Source organism: Ranitomeya variabilis, chromosome 5 (assembly GCF_051348905.1).
Source record: "Ranitomeya variabilis isolate aRanVar5 chromosome 5, aRanVar5.hap1, whole genome shotgun sequence".
Classification (NCBI taxonomy): domain Eukaryota; kingdom Metazoa; phylum Chordata; class Amphibia; order Anura; family Dendrobatidae; genus Ranitomeya; species Ranitomeya variabilis.
The window spans coordinates 32,276,272-32,296,637 of record NC_135236.1 but is presented as its reverse complement, the minus strand read 5'-3'; the positions used below and the strand labels follow the sequence as shown (position 1 = coordinate 32,296,637).

Genomic DNA, 20,366 nt, shown 5'->3' with positions numbered 1-20,366 from the left:
GTATACCGGGATGGGGATGTGGAGCCATGCATACCGGGATAGGATAGAGATGAGAGGGCCATGCATACCAGGATGGGGATGAGGAGCCATACATACCAGGATAGGGATGAGGGGGCAATGCATACCGGCATAGGGATGAGGGGGCAATGCATACCGGGATAGGGATGAGGAGCCATGCATACTGGGATAGGGATGAGGAGCCATGCATACCAGGATGGGGATGTGGAGCCATGCATACCAGGATAGGGATGAGGAGCCATGCATACCAGGATGGGGATGAGGATGAGGAGCCATGCATACCAGGGTGGAGATGAGGAGCCATGCATACCAGGATGGGGGATGAGGAGCCATGTATACCAGGATGGGGATGTGGAGCCATGCATACCGGGATAGGATAGAGATGAGAGGGCCATGCATACCAGGATGGGGATGAGGGGGCCATGCATACCGGGATGGGGATGTGGAGCCATGTATACCAGGATAGGATAGAGATGAGAGGGCCATGCATACCAGGATGGGGATGAGCAGCCATGTATACCGGGATAGGATAGGGATGAGGGGGCAATGCATACCGGGATAGGGATGAGGAGCCATGCATACCGGGATAGGGATGAGGAGCCATGCATACCAGGATAGGGTTGAGGAGCCATGCATACCAGGATGGGGATGAGCAGCCATGTATACCGGGATAGGATAGGGATGAGGGGGCAATGCATACCTGGATAGGGATGAGGAGCCATGCATACCGGGATAGGGATGAGGAGCCATGCATACCAGGATAGGGTTGAGGAGCCATGCATACCAGGATGGGGATGAGGAGGCCATGCATACCAGGATGGGGATGAGGAGCCATGCATACCAGTATAGGGATGAGGAGCCATGCAGTCAAAGATAGAGATGAGGAGCCATGCATACCAGGATAGGGATGAGGAGCCATGCATACCCGGCTTACACTCGAGTCAATAAGTTTTCCCAGTTGTTTGTGGTACAATTCACTGCCTCACCTTATACTTGAGTAAATACGGTACATATCTGCCATGTCCTTCAAACCGCACGTTCAAACTTTTGACACCTCCTGTCGCCTCCAGCTCAAAAATATTGCCAGAATCCGTTCCTTCCTCAGCCCACAATATACCAAACTCTTGTGCATGCCCTCATCATCTCCCGCCTCGACTACTGCAACACCCTCCTCTGTGGCCTCCCCGCTAACTCTCTTGCACCTCTCTAGTCTGTCCTCATCTCTGCTGCCCGGCTAGTCCACCTCTCTCCTCACTACTCCCCTGCTTCTCCCCTCTGCAAATCCCTCCACTGACTCCCAATTCCCCAACGAATCCAGTTCAAATTACTAACACTGATCTACAAAGCCATCCACAACCTGTCTCCTCCATATGTCTCTGAACTAATCTCCCAATACCTTCCCTCACGTAATCTCCGATCCTCCCAAGACCTCCTACTCTCCTCCACACTTATTCGCTCCTCACACAATCGCCTCCAAGACTTCTCCAGAATATCCCCCATCCTCTGGAATTCCATGCCTCAACACGTCCAACTATCCACCACCCTCGGATTCTTCAGACTGAACCCGAAAACCCATCTCTTCAGGAAAGCCTACAGCCTGCAATAACCGTTCTGCCGCCTCTCCATCGCCAGAGCTGCTGCACCTCCGACCTTCTGTCTCTTCCCCACTATCCCATAGAATGTAAGTCCGCAAGGACAGGGTCCTCTCTCCCCTCTGCACCAGTCTGTCACTGTAAACCTGTTTACTGTAAACGATATTTACAACCCTGTATGTAACCCCTTTCTCATGTACAGCACCATGGAATTAATGGTGCTATATAAATAAATAATAATAAAATAATGTGAGAGATTTGCTGCAGGAAGGTGCAGTATTTGTCCCATAACCATTTGTTCTGATAGATTTTTGTGCCTTCCCAAAGTAAAGAATCTGGTACACCAGTGGTAAAGCAAATAATTAGTTTTCTAGGGTCATTTTCTCCAAAGCCTCGGAGACTTCTGGTCTCTTGGATTAGATCTGATCTAGAGAACAGTCTGACAGTATCTGTCCGCTCAGCTGGCATAGAACCAGTAACAATGGCAAAGTAATGATTACGTACCGCTTATCCCTGTCCATCAGCCACAACAAACCCAGACAGGACCTAATAAGCTCTTCGGGAGCCTTTCCAGATGTATCTATCCCTAATGCTCTGGCCGTGCCCCTCATACTTTGCCTTCTCCAGATAAGCTAATTTTCCAAATTCTATAGAACAGAGGACTTGGACCTTACAAGAAAGTTCAGTCCACAAACTAATTTATGGTAACAAATAATCTTTCTTCCTTCGGTTACCACAAGGGGGAGCTCCCGCTGTACTTCAATACATAAATTCATATGGGAAGAGCTCCCTCTGGTGGTGACAGCAGGATGTTGTCACAGTGTATCAGTGCAGGCTTGGCTAAAAGCAGTCACAACTTTGTACGAAAATGGTTTTCTAAGGTGAAAGGAATGTTTCAACTGATCTGATCGTCTGGGATTGCATACTAGTTTTGAAGTCTCGGAGCTATGCATCTCCATCACCACATAAGAGCATGGAAACATTTCTGCGCAGGAGCTGTGTACACAAAACGGTACATGTCTGCTCACCACTATTTCTAGAGATGCTTATTTTTCTTTCATCTTTAGATGCATCATAGAAAATAACCGTTGCATAAGTATACACACCCTAATTTCTGAGGGTGAGAAACTGTCCCGGCGTCGTCGTGTGTTTCTATAACAGATCGTTTATTCGGCACATAAGAAGATGGCGGCACGTGACCTGTGCGGAGCGGCGGCTACCGGCAGACACATATACATTGGCTTCTGCACACGTCATTGACACTACTACTCTCCCCATCATCCACACGGACAATGGAGGCTTTGGCTTCCACATCCTCCCGCACATCACAGTTCTGTCAGATCATCGTTGAAGTACAAGTGTAAGCTGGGGGTGAAGGCGTCACAGTCCATCCGCAGCTCCTCCATGTCCTCGTCCTCGTCCTGCACGCCGTTCTCCTCCAGCGTCAGATCCATGTTCAGAGGCGTCCCGCAGTGTTTCCAGGTGTAGCTGACGGCGTGAGCGTTGTATGGCAGGTAGCGGCCCAGGATCTCCCCGATCGTCTCCTCCGAGCACACCTGTAACACCAACATCACTGTCATCACCCCGCAGGGGGCGGACACTGCACCTATCACCCCACAGGGGGCGGACACTGCACCTATCACCCCACAGGGGGCAGAGACTGCGCCTATCCATATCACCTCGCAGGGGCGGAGACTGCGCCTGTCTATCACCCTGCAGGGGGCTGAGACTGCACCTATCACCCCGCAGGGGGCAGAGACTGCGCCTATCCATATCACCCTGCAGGGGTGGAGACTGCGCCTGTCTATCACCCCGCAGGGGGCGGACACTGCACCTATCTATATCACCTCGCAGGGGGCGGAGACTGCGCCTATCCATATCACCCTGCAGGGGTGGAGACTGCGCCTGTCTATCACCCTGCAGGGGGCGGACATTGCACCTATCACCCCACAGGGGGCGGAGACTGCGCCTATCCATATCACCCCGCAGGGGCGGAGACTGCACCTGTCTATCACCCCGCAGGGGGCGAACACTGCACCTATCACCCCACGGGGCGGAGACTGCGCCTATCCATATCACCCCGCAGGGGGCGGAGACTGCACCTATCCATATCACCCCGCAGGGGGCGGACACTGCACCTATCACCCCACGGGGCGGAGACTGCGCCTATCCATATCACCCCGTAGGGGCGGAGACTGCGCCTGTCTATCACCCCGCAGGGGGCGGACACTGCACCTATCACCCCACAGGGGGCGGAGACTGCGCCTATCCATATCACCCCGCAGGGGGCGGAGACTGCGCCTGTCTATCACCCCGCAGGGGGCAGACACTGCACCTATCACCCCACAGGGGGCGGAGACTGCGCCTATCCATATCACCCCGCAGGGGGCGGAGACTGCGCCTGTCTATCACCCTGCAGGGGGCGGACACTGCACCTATCACCCCGCAGGGGGCGGACACTGCACCTATCACCCCGCAGGGGGCGGAGACTGCACCTATCCATATCACCCCACAGGGGGCGGACACTGCACCTATCACCCCACAGGGGAAGGAGACTTGTAGCTCCTATCTGTATCACCCTGCAGGGGGAGGAGCCTCGTAGCTCCTATCTGTATCACCCTGCAGGGGGAGGAGACTAATAGCTCCTCCTATCACCCTGCAGGGGGAGGAGCCTCATAGCTCCTCCTATCTGTATCACTCTGCAGCCTCGTAGCTCCTCCTATCTATCTCTGCAGGGGAGGAGCCTCGTAGCTCCTCCTATCGGTGGGGTCACTTACCTCCAGCGTTTGCTCTTGGGATGTTAACGTGTTGATGATTCGGATGAACCGGGTTTTGGATGACAAGATGCCGACCTCGTAGGTTGAATCTCTCCACCAGGGCCGTCCGAGGTCAGTGTCCCAGTCTGACGAGGGAAAGGAGGGCGGCACATGGAGGAAACGCCCCTGAGGTGTGTAGGGTGCCAGGCAGCCCGTGTGGGGGTCTATGTGGGTCTTGATCTGTGGAGATGAATGCAGGAAAGAAGACGACATGTCTAATGAGGAGTGTGAGCGCCTGGGACACACTGGGGGAAACTATCAGATCAGGAAATGTTCCTGGCTCAGAAGATCCTCCAAACTGAAAACGTGAACGTTTCCAATCACTGACAGCCAGCAGAGATGTGGAAACGGCAAAACACATTATATGAGAAGGTCTCAGCATTGCATTAACCCCTTGGTGACGGAGCCACATTTGACCTTCCTGACCAGTGTCACTATATGAGGTAATAACTCCAGAGCGTTGCCGGATCTGTCTACGGACACATTGACAATTTTCATAAATAAATGTAAATCCAAACTTTCAATTCTTAAGCCCTTAAATCAGAGCGATGTCACATAAAATAGTTAATAAATAACATTTTACACGTGTAAGTTATAAGTGTTATAAGGGTTAAAAGTTGACCAGTGATTTCTCATTTTTACAACAAAATTTACAAAACCATTTTTTTAGGGACCACCTCGCATTTGAAGTGACTTTGAGGGGCCTATATACCCAAAAGTGACACCATTCTAAAACTGCACCCCTCAAGGTGCTCAAAACCACATTCAAGAAGATTAATAACCCTTCAGGTGCTGTACAGGAAATGATGGAATGTGGAAGGAAAAAACGTTAGTTAGACCTACGGGTGGTTGTGTTTCCAGGAATCCATCCTGACAGCCCCTATGGAGAATACCAAAATATGGTGATCTAGGGTGGGACCACTGCGTGAAGAACTTTCCTACCGAAGGCCACTTGCCCTGAGACTACGCCTAGCTTGTAATGTCTCCAGAAGGTACTCGGACTGGACCATGTTGTGGCCCTATAGATCTGATCCACTGATGCCCCCCACTTTTCTGCCCATGAGGTGTCCTGTCTTTAGTCCCTGGTTGCTTCCAGGTAGTGGAGAACCATCTGCCTAACATCTAAAGAGTGAAAGGACTGCTCCTTGGGGTTTCTAGGGTGCTGGCAGAAGGAGGGTAGTACGACTTCCTGGTTCATATTCGGGGTTGACACCATTTTTAGGGAGAAAAGCCGAGTCAAGCCTCAAGATTGGTCGGTCCTCAAAGGGTCCTTGATAGACAGGGCCCGAAATTCTCCTACCCTCTTGGCTGATAATCGTTACTAGAAAAGCAGTTTTAAATTAAAGTCTGCTAATGTCCATACTGCTAGCTGGTTCGTATGGACGCTTACAAAGTGCACTGAGCACCAGGTTCAGATCCCAAGGTGGGACAGATCTCCTCACCGAAGGTCTCAGCCTTGGTACGGCTCTGGAGAACCTAGCTAGTTCAGGCGTTCCAGGGCTGGGCTTTGTACTCATAGGGTACTTGATCTAAGGCGAGTTGTATCCACCGACGACTCCCCGCAGTCCATGCAGAAACGTTTCCAGATCTTGTTATATACAGCAGAAGTTACGGGTTTCCTGCTTGCTTGAAGGGTAGAGATCACTTAGTCGGACAATTCCCTTAATTTCAGGACCTGCCTCTCAGGATCCATGCCGAAAGCTGTAGACTGTCAGGATTGGGGTGGAACACTGGGCCCTGGTAAATGAGGTCTTTTCTCCTTGGAAGCAGGATGGGATCTTCCACTGGCATCTTCCTCAGCAGAGGAAATCAACTCCTTATCGGCAAGAACGGTACCACCAAGATGATCTCTGCCCTTTCTTCCTCAGTACTCTCAGAATCAGAGGAAGAGGGGGAAAGGCATAGGACAGTTTCGATCCCCAGAATTGGGATAATGCGTGACACCCGCCTGGTTGTCTTGGGGGCTTAGAGAGAAAAAATTCCCGGACTTTCGCGTTTTCTCTGGATACAAAGAGATCTATCAGTGGCACTCCACAGCGCTGACACGCATACCGAACACTTCTTCGTTCAGCTCCCACTCTGTTGGAGATAACAACTTCTGCCTGCTCAAGAAGTCTGCCACCTGCTTCCTGGATCCTTCTAGGTGAACTGCTGAGATGGATAGCACCGTCCGGATGTTGTAGGGCAGGATGTCTTGGACCCCCTTGATGAAGTAAGAATGCGACTGTTGTCATGTTGTCCAACAGGATTTTTACATGCCTGCCCCTGACTACCGACTGGACTTGGTGTAGTACTTTCCATACTGCGTACATCTCTGAAGTATGAGGACCTGGCTTCAATTTCTGAGCTTCATGTCCCCTGGAAGTATCTTCCTTCTGTATGGCCACCCAAGCCTAGCTGACTTGCGCCGGTGTTGATTATGGTGCAGGGGGAGAGAACCCAAGGAACTCCCGCCTGGAAGATTTCCGTGATGGTCCACCAGCGTAAAGATCTTCTCACCACGACGGACAGGGCCATCACGGTGTCCAAGGACAGTTGGCGTTTGTCCCAGGTAGATAGAATGGCCCCCTGGAGCTCCCATGAGCAGGGAATGCATGAGGTCATTAGTCCCAGGATCCTCATTGCCTCCCTGAAGGAACAATGGCTTCCTGTGAACTGGCGGATCCTGTCCCTTATGGCAGACTGCTTCTCTATTGGCAAGAAAGATGTTCTCAGGTGGGAGTCTAGGAGAACCCCCAGGAACCTCTTCCACAATTCTGGAAAGAGATCCGACTTCTTCCAGTATATGACCCATCCTAGTTTCTGTAACATGGCGACAGAGTTGTTCCTTGGAGCCGGCTATGATCGGGAAGTCGTCTAGGTATGGGACTATGATGATATCCCATTTCCTTAGGTAGGCAACTATTTCCGGTGAACACTCTGGGTACAGAGGCTAGGCCAAAGGGAAGACAACAGAATTGGCAGAGACGGACTCTCCCCTGGACCCTCAGAGCGAACACTAGGTATTGTTAGCAGGAAGCATGGATGGGAACATGATACTATGTATTTTTTACGTCTAGGGTACACATTACCGCGATTTTGACTCTTAGAGGGGATTGTAGAACTGACGGACTCCATCTTGAATCTTTTGTAATTTATCCAGGGGTTTAGGGGTTTCAGGTTTATAATTGTCCTGCTCTCCCCCAAGGGTTTCTTTACAGAACAGATACTGGAGTAGTGACCCTCACAATGTTCTTGCTCGGGCACTAGGACTATTGCTCCAATCTTTTGGAGATCCTGGACATCTGACCACATGGGGGGAAAAGGTCGACTGGAGGCGGGAGTTTGTTACTAAGAACCTCGCTGGCGGGGACAGGGTAAACTCTATTCTGTTACCCAAGGAGATTATCCCCAACACCCACTGATTCTCTGAGATCTCCTGCCAACTTCCCAGGTACCGCCCTAGCCGTCCCCCCACTCTCACGGCGTCACTTTCTTCCTGAACCTGAGCCTAAACCAAACATTGAGTCCTTACCCCTACCTCCCTTGGGGTAGCTCCATCTACCTGACTTGCCCTTCCCCTTATAGCCTGACCTCTGTTTGGGTTGGGTCTAATAAAGGGCTGATATTTCTTTGGTTTCTCCTCGGCGAACCCTTATTATTATTATTAATATTGTGCCGGTGCGTCAGCCATGAATCCGGTCGCTAGTTTTAGGAGGGGAAGGGATTTCAGAATAGCGTCCCTTGGCATGTTGGACCATAACTGTTCCTCCAGGTTGTCGACCCATAGATGCGTGGATTGATCATCCGCCTTCCGATCCATTGGCTGATTGATTACTATGATGGGGTCTATCATAGTGAAATCAAACTGAACCAATAGGAACAATCCCCGCTGCCAGAGAAATAACATTATTATTATTATTATTATTATTATTATTATTATTATTATACACTTACGTCTCCCGTCTTCTCATTGAACCAATGACTGATGTCCTTTCCTGCGGCCTCAATTATCGGCTTCAGTAAGATGTCACCTGAGAGATCACAAGGCAGAAATCATCATGGGCTGAGCACACTTGTGACGAAATGTGGGGAAGAGAAGGGACGGAGGGTGGAAGAGAGGAAGGGGGGAGGTGGGCGGAAGAGAGGAAAGGGGGCGGAGGGCGGAAGAGAGGAAGGGGGGCAGAGGGCGGAAGGGAGAAAGGGGGGGCAGAGGGCGGAAGAGAGGAAGGGGGGCAGAGGGCAGAAGAGAGGAAGGGGGGCAGAGGGAGGGAGAGAGGAAGGGGGGGCAGAGGGAGGGAGAGAGGAAGGGGGGGCGGAAGAGAGGAAGGGGGGCGGAAGAGGAAGGGGGGGGCGGAAGAGAGGAAGGGGGGCGGAAGAGAGGAAGGGGGGCGGAAGAGAGGAAGGGGGGGCGGAAGAGAGGAAGGGGGCGCGGAAGAGAGGAAGGGGGCGGAAGAGAGGAAGGAGGCGGAAGAGAGGAAGAGGGGCGGAAGAGAGGAGGGTGGGGCGGAAGAGAGGAGGGTGGGGCAGAAGAGGAAGGGGGACGGAAGAGAGGAAGGGGGGGCGGAAGAGAGGAAGGGGGGGCGGAAGAGTGGAAGGGGGGCGGAAGAGAGGAGGAGGGGGGGCGGAAGAGAGGAGGAGGGGGGGCGGAAGAGAGGAAGGGGGGGCGGAAGAGAGGAAGGGGGGGCGGAAGAGAGGAAGGGGGGGCGGAAGAGAGGAAGGGGGGGCGGAAGAGAGGAAGGGGGGGCGGAAGAGAGGAAGGGGGGCGGAAGAGAGGAAGGGGGGGCGGAAGAGAGGAAGGGGGGGCGGAAGAGAGGAAGGGGGGGCGGAAGAGAGGAAGGGGGGGCGGAAGAGAGGAAGGGGGGCGGAAGAGAGGAAGGGGGGGCGGAAGAGAGGAAGGGGGGGCGGAAGAGAGGAAGGGGGGGCGGAAGAGAGGAAGGGGGGGCGGAAGAGAGGAAGAGGGGGGGCGGAAGAGAGGAAGGGGGGGCGGAAGAGAGGAAGGGGGCGGAAGAGAGGAAGGGGGGACGGAAGAGAGGAAGAGGGGGGGCGGAAGAGAGGAAGAGGAGGGGCGGAAGAGAGGAGGAGGGGGGCGGAAGAGAGGAGGAGGGGGGGCGGAAGAGAGGAGGAGGGGGCGGAAGAGAGGAGGAGGGGGCGGAAGAGAGGAAGGGGGGGCGGAAGAGAGGAAGGGGGGGCAAAAGTGAGGAAGGGGGGCGGAAGTGAGGAAGGGGGGCGGAAGAGAGGAAGGGGGGGCGGAAGAGAGGAAGGGTGCGGAGGGCAGAAGAGAGGAAGGGGGGGCAGAAGAGAGGAAGGGGGGGCGGAAGAGAGGAGGAGGAGGGGCGGAAGAGAGGAAGGGGGGCGGAAGAGAGGAAGGGGGGGCGGAAGAGAGGAAGGGGGGACGGAAGAGAGGAAGGGGGGCGGAAGAGAGGAGGAGGGGGGCGGAAGAGAGGAGGAGGGGGGCGGAAGAGAGGAGGAGGGGGGCGGAAGACAGGAGGAGGGGGGGCGGAAGAGAGGAGGAGGGGGGGCGGAAGAGAGGAGGAGGGGGGGCGGAAGAGAGGAGGAAGGGGGGCGGAAGAGAGGAAGGGGGCGGAAGAGAGGAAGGGGGGGCGGAAGAGAGGAAGGGGGGGCGGAAGAGAGGAAGGGGGGGCGGAAGAGAGGAAGGGGGGCGGAAGAGAGGAAGGGGGGCGGAAGAGAGGAAGGGGGGGCGGAAGAGAGGAAGGGGGGGCGGAAGAGAGGAAGGGGGGGCGGAAGAGAGGAAGGGGGGGCGGAAGAGAGGAAGGGGGGCGGAAGAGAGGAAGGGGGGCGGAAGAGAGGAAGGGGGGGCGGAAGAGAGGAAGGGGGGGCGGAAGAGAGGCGGAAGAGAGGAAGGGGGGCGGAAGAGAGGAAGTGGGGGCGGAAGAGAGGAAGGGGGGCGGAAGAGAGGAGGAGGGGCGGAAGAGAGGAAGGGGGGGGCGGAAGAGAGGAAGGGGGGCGGAAGAGAGGAAGGGGAGCGGAAGAGAGGAAGGGGGGGCAGAAGAGAGGAGGGGGGGCGGAAGAGAGGAGGGGGGGCGGAAGAAAGGAAGGGGGGCGGAAGAGAGGAAGGGGGGGCGGAAGAGAGGAAGGGGGGCGGAAGAGAGGAAGGGGGGGCGGAAGAGAGGAAGGGGGGGCGGAAGAGAGGAAGGGGGGGCGGAAGAGAGGAAGGGGGGGCGGAAGAGAGGAAGGGGGGGCGGAAGAGAGGAAGGGGGGCGGAAGAGAGGAAGTGGGGGCGGAAGAGAGGAAGGGGGGCGGAAGAGAGGAAGGGGAGGCGGAAGAGAGGAAGGGGAGGCGGAAGAGAGGAGGAGGGGGCGGAAGAGAGGAAGGGGGGGCGGAAGAGAGGAAGGGGGGGGCGGAAGAGAGGAAGGGGGAGCGGAAAAGAGGAAAGGGGGCGGAAGAGAGGAAGGGGGGGCGGAAGAGAGGAAGGGGGGGCGGAAGAGAGGAAGGGGGGCGGAAGAGAGGAAGGGGGGCGGAAGAGAGGAAGGGGGAGCGGAAGAGAGGAAAGGGGGCGGAAGAGAGGAAGGGGGCGGAAGAGAGGAAGGGGGGGCGGAAGAGAGGAAGGGGGGGCGGAAGAGAGGAGGAGGGGGGGCGGAAGAGAGGAAGGGGGGGCGGAAGAGAGGAGGGTGGGGCGGAAGAGAGGAAGGGGGGGCGGAAGAGAGGAAGGAGGGGCGGAAGAGAGGAAGGAGGGGCGGAAGAGAGGAAGGGGGCGGAAGAGAGGAAGGGGGGGCGGAAGAGAGGAAGGGGGGACGGAAGAGAGGAAGAGGGGGGGCGGAAGAGAGGAGGAGGGGGGCGGAAGAGAGGAGGAGGGGGGGCGGAAGAGAGGAGGAGGGGGGCGGAAGAGAGGAGGAGGGGGGCGGAAGAGAGGAAGGGGGGGCGGAAGAGAGGAAGGGGGGGCAAAAGTGAGGAAGGGGGGCGGAAGTGAGGAAGGGGGGCGGAAGAGAGGAAGGGGGGGCGGAAGAGAGGAAGGGTGCGGAGGGCAGAAGAGAGGAAGGGGGGGCAGAAGAGAGGAAGGGGGGGCGGAAGAGAGGAGGAGGGGGGGCGGAAGAGAGGAAGGGGGGCGGAAGAGAGGAAGGGGGGGCGGAAGAGAGGAAGGGGGGGCGGAAGAGAGGAAAGGGGGCGGAAGAGAGGAAGGGGGGCGGAAGAGAGGAAGGGGGGGCGGAAGAGAGGAAGGGGGGGCGGAAGAGAGGAAGGGGGGGGCGGAAGAGAGGAAGGGGGAGCGGAAGAGAGGAAAGGGGGCGGAAGAGAGGAAGGGGGGCGGAAGAGAGGAAGTGGGGGCGGAAGAGAGGAAGGGGGGCGGAAGAGAGGAGGAGGGGGCGGAAGAGAGGAAGGGGGGGCGGAAGAGAGGAAGGGGGGCGGAAGAGAGGAAGGGGGGGCGGAAGAGAGGAGGGGGGGGCGGAAGAGAGGAGGGGGGGGCGGAAGAGAGGAGGGGGGGCGGAAGAGAGGAAGGGGGGCGGAAGAAAGGAAGGGGGGCGGAAGAGAGGAAGGGGGGGCGGAAGAGAGGAAGGGGGGCGGAAGAGAGGAAGGGGGGGCGGAAGAGAGGAAGGGGGGGCGGAAGAGAGGAAGGGGGGGCGGAAGAGAGGAAGGGGGGGCGGAAGAGAGGAAGGGGGGGCGGAAGAGAGGAAGGGGGGCGGAAGAGAGGAAGTGGGGGCGGAAGAGAGGAAGGGGGGCGGAAGAGAGGAAGGGGAGGCGGAAGAGAGGAAGGGGAGGCGGAAGAGAGGAGGAGGGGGCGGAAGAGAGGAAGGGGGGGCGGAAGAGAGGAAGGGGGGGGCGGAAGAGAGGAAGGGGGAGCGGAAAAGAGGAAAGGGGGCGGAAGAGAGGAAGGGGGGCGGAAGAGAGGAAGGGGGGGCGGAAGAGAGGAAGGGGGGGCGGAAGAGAGGAAGGGGGGGGCGGAAGAGAGGAAGGGGGAGCGGAAGAGAGGAAAGGGGGCGGAAGAGAGGAAGGGGGCGGAAGAGAGGAAGGGGGGGCGGAAGAGAGGAAGGGGGGGCGGAAGAGAGGAGGAGGGGGGGCGGAAGAGAGGAAGGGGGGGCGGAAGAGAGGAGGGTGGGGCGGAAGAGAGGAAGGGGGGGCGGAAGAGAGGAAGGGGGGGCGGAAGAGAGGAAGGGGGGCGGAAGAGAGGAGGAGGGGGGCGGAAGAGAGGAGGAGAGGGGGCGGAAGAGAGGAGGGGGCGGAAGAGAAGAAGGGGGGCGGAAGAGAGGAAGGGGGGCGGAAGAGAGGAAGGGGGGCGGAAGAGAGGAAGGGGGGGCGGAAGAGAGGAAGGGGGGACGGAAGAGAGGAAGGGGGCGGAAGAGAGGAAGGGGGGCGGAAGAGAGGAAGGGGGGCGGAGGGCGGAAGAGAGGAAGGGGGGCGGAAGAGAGGAAGGGGGGGGCGGAAGAGAGGAAGGGGGCGGAAGAGAGGAAGGGGGGGCGGAAGAGAGGAAGGGGGGCGGAGGGCGGAAGAGAGGAAGGGGGGCGGAAGAGAGGAAGGGGGGGCGGAAGAGAGGAAACGGGGGCAGAAGAGAGGAGGAGGGGGCGGAAGAGAGGAGGAGGGGGCGGAAGAGAGGAAGGGGGGGCGGAAGAGAGGAAGGGGGGGCGGAAGAGAGGAAGGGGGAGCGGAAGAGAGGAAAGGGGGCGGAAGAGAGGAAGGGGGCGGAAGAGAGGAAGGGGGGGCGGAAGAGAGGAGGAGGGGGCGAAAGAGAGGAAGGGGGGCGGAAGAGAGGAAGGGGGGGCGGAAGAGAGGAAGGGGGGGCGGAAGAGAGGAAGGGGGAGCGGAAGAGAGGAAGGGGGAGCGGAAGAGAGGAAAGGGGGCGGAAGAGAGGAAGGGGGGGCGGAAGAGAGGAGGAGGGGGGCGGAAGAGAGGAAGGGGGGGCGGAAGAGAGGAGGGTGGGGCGGAAGAGAGGAAGGGGGGGCGGAAGAGAGGAGGAGGGGGGGCGGAAGAGAGGAAGGGGGGGCGGAAGAGAGGAAGGGGGGGCGGAAGAGAGGAAGGGGGGGCGGAAGAGAGGAAGGGGGGGCGGAAGAGAGGAGGGGGGGGCGGAAGAGAGGAAGGGGGGGCGGAAGAGAGGAAGGGGGGGCGGAAGAGAGGAAGGGGGGCGGAAGAGAGGAAAGGGGGCGGAAGAGAGGAAGGGGGCGGAAGAGAGGAAGGGGGGCGGAAGAGAGGAAGGGGGGGCGGAAGAGAGGAAGGGGGGCGGAAGAGAGGAGGGAGGGCGGAAGAGAGGAAGGGGGGGCGGAAGAGAGGAAGGGGGGGCGGAAGAGAGGAAGGGGGGCGGAAGAGAGGAAGGGGGGACGGAAGAGAGGAAGGGGGCGGAAGAGAGGAAGGGGGGGCGGAAGAGAGGAAGGGGGCGGAGGGCAGAAGAGAGGAAGGGGGGCGGAAGAGAGGAAGGGGGCGGAAGAGAGGAAGGGGGGGGCGGAAGAGAGGAAGGGGGGGCGGAAGAGAGGAAGGGGGGGCGGAAGAGAGGAAGGGGGGGCGGAAGAGAGGAAGGGGGGGCAGAAGAGAGGAAGGGGGGCGGAAGAGAGGAAAGGGGGCGGAAGAGAGGAAGGGGGGCGGAAGAGAGGAAGGGGGGCGGAAGAGAGGAAGGGGGGCGGAAGAGAGGAAGGGGCGGAAGAGAGGAAGGGGGGCGGAAGACAGGAAGGGGGGCGGAAGAGAGGAAGGGGGGTGGAAGAGAGGAAGGGGGGCGGAAGAGAGGAAGGGGGGGCGGAAGAGAGGAAGGGGGGCGGAAGAGAGGAAGGGGGGGCGGAAGAGATGAAAGGGGGGCGGAAGAGATGAAGGGGGGCGGAAGAGATGAAGGGGGGCGGAAGAGAGGAAAGGGGGGCGGAAGAGAGGAAAGGGGGGCGGAAGAGAGGAAGGGGGGCGGAAGTGAGGAGGGTGGGGCGGAAGAGAGGAGGGTGGGGTGGAAGAGAGGAGGGTGGGGCGGAAGAGAGGAGGGTGGGGCGGAAGAGAGGAAGGGGGCGGAAGAGAGGAAGGTGGGGCGGAAGAGAGGAAGGGGGGGGGCGGAAGAGAGGAAGGGGGGGCGGAAGAGAGGAAGGGGGGCGGAAGTGAAAAGGGTGGGGCGGAAGAGAGGAGGGTGGGGCGGAAGAGGGGAAGGTCGGGCGGAAGAGAGGAAGGGGGCGGAAGAGAAGAAGGGGGGCAGAGGGCGGAAGAGAGGAAGGTGGCGGAATAGAGGAAGGGGGGCGGAATAGAGGAAGGGGGGCGGAAGAGAGGAAGGGGGCGGAAGAGAGGAAGGTGGCGGAAGAGAGGAAGGGGGGGCGGAAGAGAGGAAGGGGGGGCGGAAGAGAGGAAGGGGGGCGGAAGAGAGGAAGGGGGGGCGGAAGAGAGGCGGAAGAGAGGAAGGGGGGCGGAAGAGAGGAAGGGGGGGGGTAGGGCGATGGGTGACTGGGGAAGGGAGATGAAGGGGGATGGATGATATAAAGGAGAGAAGAGTGGGGAGAAGCAGACGGGGCGGGGTTCGGGTGGATGAGGCAGCAGCTGAGCTCGCTCCCCGGTCACCTCGGTGCTCTGAGGCCAGTGGGGTGAGGTTGTACACCCGGCCCAGGTAGGACACCCACAGGTCGGTGAGGCTGCAGTGCCCGGACACCTCCCGCGGGGTGCAGTACGGAGCTCTCACAGGACTCATGCCTGACTCTCAGCTGCGCTTTGGCGTTACCAGGACAACAGGACGCTTTCATGGCCACTTCCGGCACCTTCTTACGTCACTTCCGTAAATCCTGTTTTGCGTTCCAGGGACGTAGTTTCCTGTTCGGGTCCGTCTGGCGACGTCATTTCCTGTCTGTGCGTTACATGCTGGGAGTTGTAGTTGTTTTCTTTCCCCCTTTCCCGTCAGCCTGTGCGGGGCAGCTTCCGTGGAGTGATGGCTGCGGTCCTGGAGGAGAATGGCTGCAGCCCCCCTGCCGGGGTGAGTACCCCCGTGTCCTGCCCTGCCTGGAGGGGCCGCCGGGGCTCCGCTGTACACGGGGAAGCTCAGGGACCAGGTCTAGCACCATAGTGGGGCCGCCTGGCTGATTCTCACATTGGCTGTCCGCTTGTATGCAGGATCCTGGGAAAGCCGGGTGATCGCCCTGGTAGTGGCTCCTATGGCCACACTGCTGTACAGAGGCCGGGAGCTGTGGTGAGCATTGTGCCGCCGTGTCACCCAGCTTTCCCGGATTCCGCCTCAGTCGTGCCCGGCTCCGTCGCCCCCACCTCATCATTTTTCACATTCTGGGGTCTGGGAAAGTTTGGCATCAACCAATATGGCTGCCATGGCTCCTCCCTGGGGTTGGTATCCAGCTTTGCCAGACTTCTGAATGGCAGATTTACCCTGAGGTACAAGTATGGTGTCCCATGTCGACAGACGACGCTCAGGGCCACCGGTTAGGAAAGCTGGGTGCTTACTACTGACCCTTGAGCCGGGATTTGCCCTTGTGGCCCGCGCTGCTCAGCCGAGGGGAACTTTGATTTTCCTTTTCCTAACCTTCATTAGGTATGATCGTCATCCAGCTTTTTCAGGCTCCTGAATGGCAAGTCTGCCAGTGCCTTCCCCCTACCCCGACTGTCAGGGCAGCCGCATTGTCACCCTGGATGTTGCATCATCCGGTCTAGGCGGTATTATCCAGCTTTCCCATTCTTCTGCATGTTACTTATTTCTGTGTTTCACTGCACTGGAAGATTTGCCATTCAGACATCTGGAAAAGCTGAGTGATATCCAGTCTGCGGTGATAACAAACAAGAATCGTGGAACGATGGATGATCACGGCAGGTTGGTTAAGAAAGTGTCAGGCGGCCATACTGGTTACCACCCAGCTTTCCCAAGCCCCTGAATTGTACCACTGCTATGTAACCAGGTAAGATGGACAACCCCTGTCTAGATTCATAGAAATGGTGCCATTCAGCAGCTCTGTAAAGCTGAGTGACACCCACTATGGCCGCCATGACACCCAGCTTTCCCATACTGACAAACTGAATCCACAGAATTGACATTCAGGGATCTAGGAAAGCTGGATGACACCCCAGTGTGGACGCTGTTGCACCCAGCGTTCTCAGACTGGCTGTTGCTGTATTCAACCCCTCCTCATCACTTGACAGAGTGAACATTCCGGGCTCTGGGAAAGCTGTGTGTAACATAATGGGTTAATGACATCACCCGTTTCTCGCCCCAGGACTCGGATGTGGAGGCGGGTGACGGCGCCCGGCACAAGCTGGAATCTCTGCTGAACAGGAACATGCGCATCGAGATGACGGACGGGCGCTCGCTGATCGGCTGCTTCCTGTGCACGGACCGAGACTGTAACGTGATCCTGGGCTCCGCGCAGGAATTCCTCCGAGCCTCAGGTGAGCTCCTCGGGGGCGGGGCAGCCACTGAGCTCCGCCCCCTCCCATGCTAACCTCCCGCTTCCTCCTGTCCTGCAGACTCCTTCCCGGTGCGAGAGCCGCGCGTCCTGGGGCTGGCCATGGTCCCCGGGCACCACATCGTGTCCATCCAGGTGGAGCTGGAGAGCGTCACCTCCCCCCAGTACCTGTGACCCCCGTCCCTGTGGTCCTATCCCTGTGAACCCTGTGCCCACCTTACCTTCCCCCCAGCTCTCTGTACATTCACTTTTCTATAATTAAATTATTTTTCTTGGCGGTGACTCTGGACTCCATCTTTATTGCCAGTTTGTTACATGTGTCGGTCTGTTCATCCTGAGCTTTCTGATTCATGAATACAACCAGAAGTCTCGGGTTGGTCTGATCCTGGGAAAGCTGGATAAAGCCTCCCATATGTCAGAATTTCACAGTCCAACCTGAGAGGCAGAGAATGTCTGGGATGTGGGAAAGCTGGGTGCTAACCCGTGTGTGTATGTGGTGAGGAGACCACCAGGTGGTGCTGTGCACACACAGACTACACACACGGTATGTGTGCTGCTGCCCTCCTGTGGTTTATGGACATATTACAATTGTTTGGGTGAAATTCTCTGCAGTGCGAAGACGATGAATGTGAGGAGGCGACAATGGCTGTAAGTCCTGGAGCCGGTGAGTGCAGAGCGCGATCCTCCTGTATCTGCGCACGCCACACATTCATGGACTCACATACAGGGGAGTCTCACTAAATTACAATATCATCAAAAAGTGAATTTATTTCAGTTCTTCAATACAAGAAGTGAATCTCATATATTATATAGAGTCATTACACACAGAGTGATCTATTTCACGGTTTATTTCTGTTAATGTTGATGATTATGGCTTACAGCCAATGAAAACTCAAAAGTTATTATCTCAGTAACTTAGAATAATTAACACAAACACCTGCAAAGGCTCCTAAGTGTTTATATAGGCCCCATACCTATCTTTAACATTGGGTACGCAGGGACATGTAGATGTATGCGGATGTGTTGTGGTGGCCGCCCGCCGTCCGCACAAAATGCAACTTGTGTTCCCGTGCAGTCGGCTGTAAGCCATAATCATCAACATTAACAGAAATAAACACGTGGAATAGATCACTCTGTAACGACTCTATAGAATATACGAGATTCACTTCTTATATTGAAGAACTGAAATAAATTAACTGTTTATTGTTCTAATATAGTGAGAAGCAACTGCATATGGACACACGTGCACGCTCCCCACATTCGCTGGCACACGTGCACGCTCCCCACATTCGCTGGCACACGTGCACGCTCCCCACATTCGCTGACACGTGCACGCTCCCCATATTCATGAAGGCCCTTGTACGTAAATCCTTCTATATTCTGTGTCTGGCCGCAGCGGTGCACTCTCCCCGCGCTCCTGTACGATCGCACGCTCCCTGTTGCTTAATTTTCCCAGCTTTGTTGCTCATGACCGGATTTCATGTTTATTTTTTTTTAGTCTGTTTTTGCCAAAACCCAGCTGTGTGATCGCCGCTGTACATTACGCACAGCCCCCACCATGCTGCTCATAGTGCGTGCTGAGTCCAGACCCCACACACGGCCCCGCGGTCACACCTCAGACAAAAACAACTCATCGTGCGTCTCACACTAGTCAGACTGAGGGTGGTAGTGATGATCGCCTGAGGTGAGGGGCCTGGTGGTCTGACAGCCTGATGGGGCTCCTCACACTGACGATGGCCGCCAGAGGACGGAGGGGCCTGGTGGTCTGACAGCCTGAGGCCTGATGGGGCTCCTCACACTGACGATGGCCACCAGAGGACGGAGGGGCCTGGTGGTCGGACAGCCTGATGTAGCTCCTCACACTGACGGAGGGGCCTGGTGGGGCTCCTCCCAAGAATTCTGCACAGATTTATGCCCCGTTGTTATGTGCCTCTGTGGTCAGTACACGGTCGGTGTTGGAATCCATCATCTGGGACAAAATAATTCTGCCTCATAGTGACAGCAATACAGTGCCCAAATAATACCGCCACTCAGTGAGCAAATACAACTGCTAAAAACGTACATCCGTACACCACATAACATAATATCGCCATATAATAGAGAGTACTGCTATTGTACAGCACAGAATAAAGCTGACACTTCATGACTAAATGCTGCTACCATAAGTCCAATAATGCCACGGTACAGCATAATTTCATCATACTATGACATTAAATAATACCGTTACGCCATAGCTAAAAACACACAATATAATACCATATAGTAGCCAGGTAATACTACTCTTATACAGCACTCAATGATATCTCTATTTCATGACTAAATAATACTACCACACAGTGAACAAATAATACCACTATGCCATTGCTCAAAACGTACATCCATACCATATAATACCGCCATATATCAGTTACCAGTGGTGCCTTCTGAATATGGCTATAATAATACAGCCATGTAGTAGACACACAATACTTCACTGCACAAAAAATTGGCATTTCATAACTAAATAATACCGTCTATACACTGACCCCCATAATATCCTGACAGTGCCCCAAAAATACTAATAAATAATACCACTATCTATATACCGACCACAATAATATCCTAATAGTGCTCAAAATACTAATAAATAATACCGTCATCTATATACCGACCACAATAATATCCTGATATTGTGCCCAAAAAGACTAATACATAATACCGTCATGCTACTACAATAAACACATACATATAATACTACCATATAGGAGCCAAGTAATACTATTAATATAAGGTGCACAATACTAATACTACTGACACTTATATACCAACCACAATAATATCCTGATATCGTGCCCCAAAATACTAATAAATAATACCGCCATCTATATACTGACCACAATAATATTCTGATATTGTGGCCAAAAATACTAATAAATAATACCGCCATCTGTACACCAACCACATTAATATCCTGATAGTGCAAAAAATAATAATAACACCACCATCTATATACAGACCACAATAATATCCTGATAGTGCCCAAAAATACTAATACATAATACCGTCATGCCACTACAATAAACTCACAACATAATACTACCATATAGTAGCCAAGGAATACTACTAATATAAGGTGCACAATATTTATTTTTCATGGCTAAATAATACTACTATATAGTGAGCAGATAATAAGATTGACAAACTTCTATCCATAAAATATAAAATTGCCATCTATCACAATTTGGGATCATGTAGTTTTTAATTTTCCTGAGTACGGATGGACAATTGGTGCCTTGTGACTATTGCTATAATAATGCCGCCATATAGTAGCCACGTAATACTACCACTGTACAGCGCAGAATAAAAGATCCATTTCATGATTAAATAATTCCGCCATGTACATACACCGTCCAGCATGACACCCTTAGAGTACCCAATCAGACCGGGCCCAAATAATACCGCCACATAATACCACCACGATTCTATGAATAGTAATGTGATGATAGCACCAGGCAGAGCCATAAATCGTGTCACCACACAGTGCACACTCCACCTCCCTCCGGCACTGACATGCTGGGAGTAGTAGTCATATCACCTGAAAGTTTTCACACGTCGGGGTCACATGGTGATTTATTTGGTATATGGCAGTGGTACATGACGGACACGGGACGGCGGCG

The 20,366-nt window shown here is 55.7% G+C and overlaps 2 protein-coding genes across 2 annotated transcripts; one reads left to right on the top strand and one right to left on the bottom strand.

Annotated features, from left to right (window-relative positions):
- Window positions 1–2,752: 2,752 nt before the first annotated feature.
- CYB5D1 (cytochrome b5 domain containing 1) lies at window positions 2,753–15,157 on the bottom strand. The gene is made up of 4 exons (XM_077261653.1): window positions 14,873–15,157; window positions 8,363–8,439; window positions 4,388–4,606; window positions 2,753–3,166 (listed from the first exon to the last, which is right to left on the bottom strand). Exons 1-4 carry the CDS (start codon window positions 14,997–14,999, stop codon window positions 2,936–2,938), a joined length of 654 nt encoding a protein of 217 aa, XP_077117768.1. The 5' UTR covers window positions 15,000–15,157; the 3' UTR covers window positions 2,753–2,935.
- Window positions 15,103–16,992, top strand: NAA38 (N-alpha-acetyltransferase 38, NatC auxiliary subunit). The gene is made up of 3 exons (XM_077261654.1): window positions 15,103–15,278; window positions 16,522–16,693; window positions 16,772–16,992. The coding sequence occupies exons 1-3, from the start codon at window positions 15,234–15,236 to the stop codon at window positions 16,882–16,884; spliced, it is 330 nt and encodes a 109-aa protein (XP_077117769.1). The 5' UTR covers window positions 15,103–15,233; the 3' UTR covers window positions 16,885–16,992.
- The last annotated feature ends 3,374 nt before the right edge of the window (window positions 16,993–20,366 follow it).

Excerpts from the sequence above, each read along its gene's own strand:
- CYB5D1 (XM_077261653.1), bottom strand. The coding sequence starts at position 14,999 with ATGAGTCCTGTGAGAGCTCCGTACTGCACCCCGCGGGAGGTGTCCGGG. Across the intron at positions 4,607-8,362 it reads TCAATGAGAAGACGGGAGAC|ATCAAGACCCACATAGACCC; the intron begins GTAAGTGTATAA and ends TCATCTCCACAG. Across the intron at positions 3,167-4,387 it reads CCCAAGAGCAAACGCTGGAG|GTGTGCTCGGAGGAGACGAT; the intron begins GTAAGTGACCCC and ends TTGGTGTTACAG.
- NAA38 (XM_077261654.1), top strand. The coding sequence starts at position 15,234 with ATGGCTGCGGTCCTGGAGGAGAATGGCTGCAGCCCCCCTGCCGGG. Across the intron at positions 15,279-16,521 it reads GCTGCAGCCCCCCTGCCGGG|GACTCGGATGTGGAGGCGGG; the intron begins GTGAGTACCCCC and ends TTCTCGCCCCAG. Across the intron at positions 16,694-16,771 it reads GGAATTCCTCCGAGCCTCAG|ACTCCTTCCCGGTGCGAGAG; the intron begins GTGAGCTCCTCG and ends CCTGTCCTGCAG.